The 12,757-nt window shown below is 51.1% G+C and overlaps 1 protein-coding gene across 9 annotated transcripts in view; it reads left to right on the top strand.

Moving 5' to 3' along the window:
• Nucleotides 1-12,757, top strand: part of NTRK3 (neurotrophic receptor tyrosine kinase 3) — a 293,014-nt gene that overhangs the window by 224,976 nt on the left and 55,281 nt on the right. For 7 of the 9 annotated variants that reach the window (XM_064158080.1, XM_064158077.1, XM_064158076.1 and 4 more), the window contains one exon: nucleotides 6,844-6,974. In XM_064158080.1, coding sequence (XP_064014150.1) covers nucleotides 6,844-6,974 — 131 coding nt within the window. Of the gene's footprint in view, nucleotides 1-6,843; nucleotides 6,975-8,280; nucleotides 10,676-11,944; nucleotides 12,475-12,757 lie in introns of those variants that run through there. The other 2 variants (XM_064158084.1, XM_064158083.1) reach the window with 2 other exon arrangements.

The following is a 12,757-nucleotide window of genomic DNA, read 5'->3' as shown; positions in this document are numbered from 1 at the left end:
GAGAGGACTGGGGGAAATGGAGCAAAGGTGGAGGTGGGGAGAGTCACACTGGAGGTGAGGAGGAAGTTGTTGAGCAGGAGAGTGGTGAGAGGCTGGAATGGGTTGCCCAGGGAGGTGGTTGAGGCCCCATGGCTGGAGGTGTTTGAGGCCAGGCTGGCTGAGGCTGTGTGCAGCCTGCTCTAGGGTAGGGTGTCCCTGGGCATGGCAGGGGGCTTGGAACTGGCTGATCCTTGTGGTCTCCATTCCAACCCTGACTGGTTCTATCATTCTCTGAACTAAGAGCCCAAGGACAGGAAGCTGTCTGCTAGAACTGCATAGAATCAGCCAGGTTGGAAAAGACCTCCAAGCTCAGCCAGCCCAACCTATCACTCAGCCCTGTCCAATCAAACCTTCCCCCCCTACCTGGCTACAGCCTCCCTTTGGGTAGCTGCAGACAGCAGTGAGATCAGACAGACTGCTGTTAGGAGTGGGCAAGGAGGAGAGGTGAGGAATTACTTTCAGGGCTGCTGCAAACGCTGCAGCTGCAGAAGCGGTTTTGTGCCTCGCTGTAACTTAAGCGCTGGCACCGCTCGTGGCTGCCTCTGTTTGCAGTTTGATTTGTCCATTTACCTCCCGCTGGAGTCATCTGTGTCCAAACACAATCATGTGCATCCAGGGTTCCAGAGAATTATCAGGCTGCTGCTTTAAGGATGTTGGCTGTGATGGGAATCTGAAATGCAGAATTTGCAGCCTGACTGAGGCCATCTCTATTGCAGCTGATACCCAGGGCTGGTTCAGAGAGGAGACCAAGCACTGGAAAAGCAGATTCATGAGATGTACCCAGACAGCTCCCCAATTTCTGCTCCTGTGATGGAAAAGTGTTGGTTATTAGGACAAAGAAAAGGTGCTTAAATTGCAGGCAGGCTGTTGTGAGCACTTTGTGCTCTACCTGGGATTTGGTGGTGAGTTGGGGGGTCTTCTTGCCTTGACCTCGTCACAAGCTAGAGAGATTCTCCACTATGAGTGTAAAAAGATAGGTGAAGAGTCACTGAGTCTGTGATTGAAGGGAAAAAAGGTTTGGCTTTTGCAGGCTCTACCCCCCCTGGGGCCAGTACAGGAGTGACCCATCAGGAAGTGGTAGAGTGATGTTTGAGAAGAGCAGAATTAATCTTGTTTCCCTCTTCTTCTCCTGTATCCCATGGCTGTGCTGGAGGTCACAAGGTTAGCAGACTGGAATATGTTTGTGTCGAGGAGAGGAGCAGCAATGGCTAAGGGACACAAGGGAGGGAACAGGAAGGAGAAGAAGATGCTGTTTTCAAGCAGCCACTTTTCTGACTGAGTGCACTCGAAGCACAGATCAAGTCAGCCAGCCTGCAAAGGTTCCGAGGAGGTTAGGTAAGGTCCCATGGCAGAGCCAAAGCCACAACCCCTCTGCCTGAGCTTTTTCCAGAGAAAAGGGAATGCTTTCTGCTCTGGAGGCAATTTGTGAAGGTGAGTGCAGTGTCCCAGGCTGACCCTCTTGTTAATGCTCAAGCTTGTCCGTGCGCTGCCATCGCTGAACTGAAGTCCTGGGGAGTCCCCAGCCAGCTGCAGGCTGAGCGCTCACCGATGTGGTTGGTGCTTGTTCAGAGTAACAGCCAAAGCAAGAGCTGGAGACACGTTCTCTGCGTGCTGGATCTTGATGGACAAGAGGGAAGGTGAGGGGAGCTGCCCAGCTCTTCTTCTGTGTCGTGCAGCAAGGTAGTAATTCCAGAACAAGAACTGCAGAGATGTTTCATTTACAGCCGGAATCGCTCCGGCGTCCTGCGCTCGCATCCTTCCTCCAGATACAAGGCGGCCTTGAATGAGCTCCCATCGTGCTGTCAAGTCTGCTTATTCTCCTGCCAGGTCTTGCTGTGGCTCCTGCATGGGTTCTTCTTTTGAATTGTCTTGTTGGCTTGTTTTTATAAGCTAATGGTAGAGGGGGAAGGGGAAGGAGAGAAAGAGTGGTACTTGGGGGAAGACAGTTTGTGCACACCTTGTCGGCAGGGCTGGCTGCGGCGCGGCGGAGACAGATTAGCACACCACTGCCTGCCTAAAACAAATAAACACCAGCTGTTTATCAGACAGGGCTCAGCTTTCTCCAGGAGGAGGCAAGCAGATTTATGCAGATGAACCTCCCAGGTGCCCTTGCAGCACAGCATCTTTCATGGCCACTCGGCCTTCCGCGTGAGTTACAGCCAGGACAGACAAGCGAAGGGATGCAAGGTTAGCGCAATAACACAGCCAGCTGCAGAGGGCCAGGGTGGTTTGTCACTGCTTTGTGTTTACAGCCTGCGTTTAATAGTGATGTGGAATTGATCACAGTGCTGAGCTCACTGTGAATGGCAGAACTTGGTGTAAACTTCAGGCTTTTAGGGCTCCGTGCGTGAGAAAGAAGCAATTTGTTATCACTCATCATTGTGCCTAAAATGCTCTGATGCCAAATCTGTAGCTGTTTGAGGTTGAGGAAAATTGTGATCAGCAAAAATACTCCTCTGGCTCCACGTTAAGGTTGTCCAGTTGCTGCCAAACTGCTTAACTGCATGAACCTTTCTTTCGTAACCATTCGAGCTCACTTTAAGCCTAGCAGTGCTACCTGAGTCCACTGCCTCAAAGGGATTGCTCCTCCCTGGGTTCAACTCTATCTGCCACAACATCTCCTTCAGTTCTTGGTATAAATATTCCATGAAGCTTCCCAGGTGACCTTAGTGACTTGCTGTGAGATTTGGTCTTGAAGACAGATGGGATATTCTTTTAATAATGCAGCCATAATTGCACAATCTGGATGCAGGCTCTCAGAAATGGCTGAGCCTTCGTTAAGATGTTGTTGGGAGGAAGAGTTTGCAGCTGAAAATTTTCCAAGGGGAAGACCCTAAGGAGTTCACAAAGAGAGGTTTGTCCAGAGAAGGGCAGCAAGGCTGGTGAGAGGTCTGTAGGAGAGGCTGAGGGAGCTGGGGGTGCCAATGGCATCCTGGGCTGGCTCAGGAGCAGTGTGGGCAGCAGCACAAGGAAGTTTCTTCTGTCCCTGTACTCAGCATTGCTCAGGACACACTTTGAGTGCTGTGTCCAGTTTTGGGCCTCTCAACTGAAGAGAGATGTTGAGATGCTGGAAGGTGTTGAGAGAAGGGCAGCAAGGCTGGGGAGGGGCCTGGAGCAGAGCCCTGTGAGGAGAGGCTGAGGGAGCTGGGGGGGTGCAGCCTGCAGCAGAGGAGGCTCAGGGCAGAGCTCACTGCTGCCTGCAGCTGCTTGCAGGGAGGCTGTAGCCAGGTGGGGTTGGGCTCTGCTGCCAGGCAAGCAGCACCAGAACAAAGGGACAGAGCCTCAAGCTGTGCCAGGGCAGGTCTAGGCTGGATTTTGTTAGGAAGTTGTTGTCAGAGAGAGTGATTGGTATTGGAATGGGCTGCCCAGGGAGGTGGTGGAGTGGCTGTGGCTGGAGGTGTTGCAGCCAAGCCTGGCTGGGGCACTTAGTGCCATGGTCTGGTTGACTGGCCAGGGCTGGGTGCTGGGTGAGCTTGGAGCTCTCTTCCAGCCCGGTTGGTTCTATGACTCTCTGATTCAGTTCTCGTGGTGTTAGCACTGACTCATCACAAGTGGCAGTGGTGTCTAATAGCACTGCTGGCTATTTGGAGAGGGTTTGCTTTGTGCTTTTGTCTCACACCAGCTGCATTGCAATTTTTCTCTTGGGGTCCTGAGGTTTATTTTTCTTTCTGTAAAGTGTCCTTGAGCTCCTCTCAGCACAAGATCACTTCCCCATAGCTTCCTTGCCTGCTGCTGCTCAAGAGACCAAGAATGCCAATGCATAGTTGGTCAATACAGCAAATCCCAGGTACTGTGCTGCTGAGTGCTATAGAAATGCTTGCCAAGAGGGGGGGAAAAAAACCCCAACCCTCCTTTTCCTCTCCTCTATTAAGTAAATTGGTGCCATTTGAGCTTTTCTTAGATTAGGACTTTGCTCACCCAAGTGCATCACTTAACATTTCAACACATGGTATTTCAGATCTCTCCAGGTACTCCTTATAACCACTCAGCTAAACCTGGTGGAGAAGGCAAAGTCCACGTGTGATTTGCTCTCCCTGGCTGTCACTGCAGATTTAAAGCCAGAGTCATCTGGGACGTGCTCCCATCCCCTGCTTTAATGCTACCAATATTATTAATATTGGTAACTAATAGTTTTCAGGCTATTGAACAATTAATGAAAAGGTCAGGGGGAATTCTCCACAGAGGGATCATTCATTACAAGCCCCATTGCTTATGCAATCTCCCAGCATCCATCTTCCCAAACAAGCCAAAGGGCCTGGGCATGGCAGCTCCTTCAGCCTGCCTCTGGGCTCCTGATTAAAAGAGCTTAATTGTTTGAAAGGCACCTGGAGAAGAGAAGGCTTTGAGGAGAGTTTCTGGTAGCTTTTCAGTATCTGAAGTGGGCTACAGGAGGGACTATTGGCAAGGTGTTGGAATGGCAGGATGAGGAGGAATGGGTTTGAACTGGCAGAGGGGATATTGAAACTGGATGCTAGGAAGAAATTCTTTACAGGGAGGGTGGTGAGACACTGGCACAGGTTGAGGGTGGTGAGACACTGGCTCAGGTTGCCCAGGGAGATTATGATGCTCCCTCCATCTTCTCATGGCTATAGCCCAGAAGAAAGAAATATCAACATGTTTATGAGTCTAGCAGGAAGATGATAGGTTGGACTGGATGATCTTGGAGGTGTCTTCCAACCTGGTTGATTCTATGATACTGTGATAGAGCTGTGTGTAGTTCTGGAGCCCCCAACACAAGCAGGACATGGAAGAGTTTGAGCCAGTCCAGAGGAGGCCACCAAGATGCTGAGAGGGCTGCAGCAGCTCTGCTGTGAGCACAGGCTGAGAGGGTTGGGGCTCTGCAGCCTGGAGAAGAGAAGGCTGGGGAGGGACTATTGACAAGGTCTGGTAATGCCAGGAGGAGGAGGAATGGGTTTGGAGTGGCAGAGGGGAGATTGAAAGTGGATGTTAGGAAGAAGTTGTTTGCAGTGAGGGTGGTGAGAGACTGGCACAGGTTTCCCAGGGAGGCTGTGGAGCACAGAAGGTGATCAAAGATCCCATTCTGTGCTTCTGTGCTCCACAACCTCCCTGGAGATGTTGAGGACCAGGTTGGATGAGGCCTTGAGTGACCTGTTCTAGTGGGAGGTGTCCCTGCCTGTGGCAGGGAGTTGGAACTGGCTGAGCTTTGAGGTCCCTTCCAACCTAACCCATTCTGTGATTCTCTGTTCCTCTTCCAGTCTGCTGGATTTTGATGCATTAAGTGGCACAGGGATTGCTGTGGGGCACCTCGTGGGGCTGCAGCTGCCCACGTGGCTGGGAGGAGCTGGTGGCACTGTTGTGGGCACTGTTAGTGGCACTCCCCTGAGGCCAGGTAGAAGTCACCTCCACCTCCTGCAGTCCTCCAAGGGAAATCGGGTGTGAGCTGAGGGGGTGCATATCTGTACAGCTCCTGTGGCACATGGAAGAGATGGAGCCAAGTGTGTGAGTAAACAGATGCAAGCTGTGCGTGTCCCAGGGTAGGAGTGGAAAGAGGGCACTGCTTCATCCAACGCCTCTGCTTGAGCAGGCTGCAGACGTGCCAGCTTTTGCTCACCACGCACTGGAGAAGAGCATGTAGCCCTCACTGCCCTGCCATAACCATCAGGCTGATGCTGGAGATGGTCTCTGCTTTCACAGTTCTCAAGGGAGGCAGAGGAGGAAGCTTTGGGTGCTGTGCCTCCCGAAGGTGCTCCGGTGGCTGCCCATCCCTAGCCGCTCCCGCAGCTCATTCCAGCCGTTAAAAAAGGAGGCACTTTCTATTCCTAGAGGATCTCTGAGGGTGCTGGGATGCCAGGCAGGTTTGGTAGGAAGAAGCTGTGCCCCAGTGCTGTTCCCCAGAGAGACTGTGGAGACCTCCAAGCTCTCCCAGCAGACAGTGGTGTTTAGTCACGGTGCAGCCTTCGTGGGTACCCTGCCGGTTGCTTCTCCAGTGGTGTGGGTGCTCAGTGCCTGGGTAGATGTAGCCCTTGTTAGCTGGAGCAGAGCAGTCTGCCCAGGCCTCTGCACCTCTGTGAAATGAAGAGCTGCTGCTCTTGTGATTCTCCTGAGACCTTGGTTGCTAGTCCCTGTCGGTCCTCACTGTCCCAGATGTCACTGGCAAGGATCATTGAAACTAATGGGTTCGGTTTGTCTGTTGTGCCAGGGACTTTATCCCGGGATGACCTTGTTCCCGAGGGAGCAGTACTGCAGGAGATGGCTGCAAGGTCAGGGTCTTGCTGCAGGGCAGTGCTCAGCACTTCCCCCCAGCTCCTGCTCCGGCCTTAAGGTGCTTGGGGGTCAATGGTCCTCCTCTTCTCTGGGACTTGCCAAAGTTCAGCCTCAAAAGTCTGCCTGAATTTGGGTTTGAACTGATCCCCCCCACTTGAAATATGAAACTCAACAGGACCTTCTAATCTGCCCTGACCTGGCATTGGAAGTATGTGACCTTTGCTGTGCCTCACAGGAGATGAATCATTTCCAGGAGCATTCCAAAGAGATCCTGGTCTTTGTAGCAGCTCTTGCCCCGAAGGTTGCCGTCCTCAGGGACGAGCTTGCTGCCAGCTCCTAGTGAGAACAGACAAACCTTGAGTGCTTTCTACACAGCTGTTTTGCATGAGACTTAGCTGCGTCCCAGGGCCGGCTGCATTCCGTGGGTGGGTTCAGAGATCCCCGCAGATACCTCTGCAGAGCCATGGCAGACCCTTTGCAGCTTGCTAGAAAATTGAATTAGTTGTTTTCCATTCCCTGAATTAACCCTGATTCATTCTTCCCTCACTCCTCTCCCTCTTCCTCCCCTCCCTCCAACAGATGTCCAGCATATTAAGAGGAGAGACATCGTTTTGAAGAGGGAGCTGGGAGAAGGTGCCTTTGGGAAGGTGTTCTTGGCCGAGTGTTACAACCTCAGCCCCACCAACGACAAAATGCTGGTGGCAGTGAAGGTAAATCCCAAGGGCAGATGGCAGCGAGTAGGGCGCAAGGGGCTGGCTGGACGAGCCCGCGTGGGAACGGGAAGCAAGGGAGGGCTGGGGGCCAGGGGCGGAGATTTATCTGATGCCAGAGATTGTGGTAAATCCACTTAGTCACACCGAGTTTGGAGTGTTTCGCTTCAAGGTCGTCTGTGCTCCCCAGCGCCAGAGCCTCTCTTCCTGCCGCCGCGGCCAGCAGACAGCCGGGGGAGGAGGAGGAAGGCGGAGGAGGAGGAGCGGCTCTGGGAGCCGCCAGCCCCCGTGCGGCTGCCGCGGCGCGGCGCGGAGCCCCCCTGCCCTCTGCTGAAGGAGCGGGGCTCTCCTCCTCCTGGGTTTCATCTCTGAAAAGGGCCTCAGCAACAAAAAAAACCACCAAACACCCAACCAAGCGAGCGCCTGGAAGCACAGCAGGGCTAACCCATTTGCCGGGCTCGGTCTGTGCGAAGCAGCACAGCTCCGCTCCGCCCGGCGCCTGCCTGCCCGCCCAGCCGCACACTGCTTCTGTTGCCGTGGGTTTGGGCCAACACAAGTTCAGCTTGCCTTGTGCTGTGCCCTTTGCATCCTTGGGAGGGTCTTCATCTGAGCTGTGCCCTGCCAGCACGGCTCTGGGCACAGGGCACCACTCGGTGTAGGAATGCTCTGAGTGCCCCTTGGCTCTCTTCAGAGCCCACCTGGAGCACTGTGTGCAGGTCTGAAGCCCCCAGCTCAAGAAGGACATGGAAGAGTTGGAGCCAGTCCAGAGGAGGCCACCAGGATGCTGAGAGGGCTGCAGCAGCTCTGCTGTGAGCACAGGCTGAGAGAGTTGGGGCTGTGCAGCCTGGAGAAGAGAAGGCTTGGAGGAGACCTTGGAGTGGCCTTGCAGGATCTGAAAGAGGCTACAGGAGGGCTGAGGAGGAGGAGGAGGAATGGGTTTGAAGTGGCAGAGGGGAGATTGAAACTGGATGTTAGGAAGAAGTTCTTTGGAGTGAGGGTGGTGAGACACTGGGACAGGTTGAGGGTGGTGAGACACTGGGACAGGTTGAGGGTGATGAGACACTGGGACAGGTTTCCCAGGGAGGTTGTGGAGCACAGAAGCACAGAATGTGATCTTTGATCACATTCTGTGCTTCTGTGCTCCACAACCTCCCTGGAGATGTTGAGGACCAGGTTGAACAAGACCTTGAGTGACCTGTTCTAGTGGGAGGTGTCCCTGCCTATGGGGGGGAGATTGGAACTAGCTGAGCTTTGAGGTCCCTTCCAACCTAGGCCATTCTATGATTCTCTGTGCTCCCCTCTGCAGTGGCACCAGTTGGCACCTAGTTTAATCCCCAGCTGTTAATTGACATCTAACTCCTTGGAAGAAGATCTGCATTTAAACTGATGCTCTACAGAGAGAGATTCCAGCAGTCTTTCCAGGCTGCTGGAGGCATCCAGTTACTCAAAAGCTGTTTCAATCACTGGCAGCTCAAGCTTTTCTCTTTTGTTGTCCCCTTATGCTCCACCTGTGAACTGCAGGATGGCATCTTTCACCTCTGAGACTGGTTCAAGCCAAGGCAGCACAGCTACCCATATGATTAACTGCCCAGTTCCATGGCTGGTAGCTGCCTCTCGGTGTCAGCCACGGCTCATGTGGTCCAGGCTCTCGAGTGCCTGCTGAGTTTCATTTGCATGTAGGCAGAAACAGCATCTGAACTTGTTGCTGTTAATTGCTGCTAGGAGCTTACATCTCCAGAGTGCCTTTCATCCTGCAAGATCATACAGGTCCAGCTTTGGAGCAGGGCCTTGAAATCTGTCTGCTTGCCGGCTCTGGGGAAGGGTGGAGGATGGCAGGGAAAAATCCCTCTCATTTGGGGCCATGTTGTAAGTCTGAGGTGGGGGGGGGGGAAGGACAAAAAGGGCAAGGGATGACAAGACAAAAAACAGAAGGCAAAAAAGGGCAAGGGATGAAAAGGTGAAAAAGAAGAGAAGAAAAAGGCAAAGAATGAAAAGGTGAAAAAGAAGAGAAGAAAAAGGCAAAGAATGAAAAGGTGAAAAAGAAGAGAAGAAAAAAGGCAAAGAATGAAAAGGTGAAAAAGAAGAGAAGGGAAAAAAGGCAAAGAATGAAAAGGTGAAAAAGAAGAGAAGGGAAAAAGGCAAAGAATGAAAAGGTGAAAAAGAAGAGAAGGGAAAAGGCAAAGAATGAAAAGGTGAAAAAGAAGAGAAGGGAAAAAGGCAAAGAATGAAAAGGTGAAAAAGAAGAGAAGGGAAAAAGGCAAAGAATGAAAAGGTGAAAAAGAAGAGAAGGGGAAAAGGCAAAGAATGAAAAGGTGAAAAAGAAGAGAAGGGGAAAAGGCAAAGAATGAAAAGGTGAAAAAGAAGAGAAGGGAAAAAGGCAAAGAATGAAAAGGTGAAAAAGAAGAGAAGGGGAAAAGGCAAAGAATGAAAAGGTGAAAAAGAAGAGAAGGGAAAAAGGCAAAGAATGAAAAGGTGAAAAAGAAGAGAAGGGAAAAAGGCAAAGAATGAAAAGGTGAAAAAGAAGAGAAGGGAAAAAAGGCAAAGAATGAAAAGGTGAAAAAGAAGAGAAGGGAAAAAAGGCAAAGAATGAAAAGGTGAAAAAGAAGAGAAGGGAAAAAAGGCAAAGAATGAAAAGGTGAAAAAGAAGAGAAGGGAAAAAAGGCAAAGAATGAAAAGGTGAAAAAGAAGAGAAGGGAAAAAAGGCAAAGAATGAAAAGGTGAAAAAGAAGAGAAGGGAAAAAAGGCAAAGAATGAAAAGGTGAAAAAGAAGAGAAGGGAAAAGGCAAAGAATGAAAAGGTGAAAAAGAAGAGAAGGGAAAAAGGCAAAGAATGAAAAGGTGAAAAAGAAGAGAAGGGAAAAAGGCAAAGAATGAAAAGGTGAAAAAGAAGAGAAGGGAAAAAGGCAAAGAATGAAAAGGTGAAAAAGAAGAGAAGGGAAAAAGGCAAAGAATGAAAAGGTGAAAAAGAAGAGAAGGGAAAAAGGCAAAGAATGAAAAGGTGAAAAAGAAGAGAAGGGAAAAAGGCAAAGAATGAAAAGGTGAAAAAGAAGAGAAGGGAAAAAGGCAAAGAATGAAAAGGTGAAAAAGAAGAGAAGGGAAAAAGGCAAAGAATGAAAAGGTGAAAAAGAAGAGAAGGGAAAAAGGCAAAGAATGAAAAGGTGAAAAAGAAGAGAAGGGAAAAAAGGCAAAGAATGAAAAGGTGAAAAAGAAGAGAAGGGAAAAAAGGCAAAGAATGAAAAGGTGAAAAAGAAGAGAAGGGAAAAAAGGCAAAGAAAGAAAAGGTGAAAAAGAAGAGAAGGGAAAAAAGGCAAAGAATGAAAAGGTGAAAAAGAAGAGAAGGGAAAAAAGGCAAAGAAAGAAAAGGTGAAAAAGAAGAGAAGGGAAAAAAGGCAAAGAATGAAAAGGTGAAAAAGAAGAGAAGGGAAAAAAGGCAAAGAAAGAAAAGGATAAAAAAAAAGAGGAAAATAAAAGGCAAGGAATGAAAGGACCAAAAAAAGAGTAAAAAAAGCTTTCCATATTGAGCTGAAATTTGGTTGCACTTCATGAAGTTCTGCTTCCAGTGGATGCTGACAACCAGCTCCCAGGTCACTGCAGCCCAGGGCAGCTGTGGGACACTCTGGTTAGGGCAGCTGAGTCCGTGGCCCAGATTCTGCTCCTGCTCTGCTCTCAGGGGTGCCTCTCAGGGCCAAAGGCAGTGTCTGTGTTACTCACTCGGTGAATGGGCTCAGCTTTTCAGCAGGTGTGAAGGCTGCAGCGCCGCGGCTGAGCTGAGCTCCGATGCGATGCCGTGACCAAGCCTCCTGTTTTATTCAGCTCACTGCTAAAAACATCCCGAGAAATGCACAAAAACTACATTCAGCAAAGAGTGGAGAGGTTACAAAGTCAAGTGCTGGAGATGCTGGAGGAGCTGCTGCTGTGCAGGGCATGTCCTCCCAGCGTGGATTTCTCTTTTCTCTATGGGCTGCTCCATTGTAATGATGGCTCCTGTGTCTGAGAGCTCCCTACACATGTGTGAGCTCCTTTTTACAGCCTCCTGGTGAGGTGCTGGGGGTTGTCTCATCCCCATTTTGCTGAGGGCAGCTGAAGAAGCAGGGAAACTGAGCTGAAAGGATTACTTAAGCAGAGGTTGGAGTTACTGACTTGCCTCCCTGGCCCCACAGCAGGCAGCAGACCTACACTGAGTCTTGCGGCAGCAACAAATGCGTGGTGCTTGTGCAGACCTGGCCCTGATGCCACAGGAGAGAGGATGTTCCAAGTAGTGCTGGACCAAGTGACATGTCACAGTAGTGGCTGCCACCTGCAGATGCTGAGTGACTTACCAGGCGTCACACAAGAGTCACAGAATCAGTCAGGGTTGGAAGGGACCACAAGGAGCAGCCAGTTCCAAGCCCCCTGCCATGCCCAGGGACACCCTACCCTAGAGCAGGCTGCACACAGCCTCAGCCAGCCTGGCCTTAAACACCTCCAGCCATGGGGCCTCAACCACCTCTCCCTGGGCAACCCATTCCAGCCTCTCACCACTCTCATGCTCAACAACTTCCTCCTCACCTCCAGTGTGACTCTCCCCACCTCCAGCTTTGCTCCTGCCATTACCTGATGTGTGGTGCTTGTGCACACCTGGCCCTGATGCCGCAGGAGAGAGGATGTCCCAAGTAGTGCTGGAGCAAGTGACGTGTCACAACAGTGGCTGCCACCTGCAGATGCTGAGTGACTTAGCAGGTGTCAAACAAGAGCCATGTGATGGGGCACAAATACAACCCACCCCAAACCTTCCTAGGCAAGGTGTTTAAATGGCTTTGCTGAGCCTTCTTTTCCCCTGGCCTTGGTCCCTTTTCCTTGTTCTAGCCCTTCTAGCTCCTGTTTCCCTCATTCCTAAATGCTTGGCTGTGCAACCTCAGTAACGTGGGGTCTGATAGGGTGTGATGTCTTTGCTGGAGTGTTTTTTAGCATGTGCTATTTACAAACTTACAGGTCCTAACACCTTGTCAAAATGTTTGAGCATGAAGGAGAGGAAAGCTAAAGGTTGCTGCGGCCTGAAACGTTCCAGGCAACCACAGGATAAAAGGGGGGAGAGAGAGATGTGGCAGGAGACTCTTTTCCTGGGCAAAAAACCAGGGCAGCATCAACATTCTGAAGATAATAGAAGACTAAAAATACTTGTGTGCCTGAGATAAGGAGGGATGCTTTGCCATCTGCACCATCGAGCTGGCATCCATCAAAATAGCTCTAGTCAAGCTCTCCCAGAGGACAGAGGACTAAGTCATGCCACCTGACTAGCAGTTTTGGGGCATAAGAAGGAGGTGAGGCAGTACCTTAAGGCTTGGGTAAGGACCTGGCAGCAGATCTGCTCCAGTCTGGAGCTCTTGCTGCTTTGCTGGGGGTGGCATTGCACCTAGCAGTGCCATGGACCAGCCTGAGTTGCACCACCAGCGTGCACTGTCCCTCCCTTCCTCTAGGCACAGCTCCCTGATGCTGGCTACCCCTTTTTGCACCCCTGCTGGTGCCACCTCTCCCAGCTGTGTGGGGAGACTGAGAGCTTGGGGGAAAGGGGAGAGGGACCATCCAGTGTCCCCAACCACTAAGGGGGGAACCAGAGCAGATTGGATCCCAGTGCAGATCAGACTGAAGCTGAGGAAAACTGGGCCTGGTTGGCTTCAGTCCTTTTTGACTTCAGTCAGGTTGCACAGTTAAAGCCAGACCTGGTGCTGAGCAGTGCTGGGCTGTGGAGGATGAGGAGAACACAGCTGAGACCCAGCAACTGAAAAACCAGAGTTGCCTCTTCCT

Source organism: Pogoniulus pusillus, chromosome 17 (assembly GCF_015220805.1).
Source record: "Pogoniulus pusillus isolate bPogPus1 chromosome 17, bPogPus1.pri, whole genome shotgun sequence".
Lineage (NCBI taxonomy): Eukaryota > Metazoa > Chordata > Aves > Piciformes > Lybiidae > Pogoniulus > Pogoniulus pusillus.
Note: the sequence above shows the minus strand (reverse complement) of the source record. Positions and strands in the feature narration are given on the sequence as shown.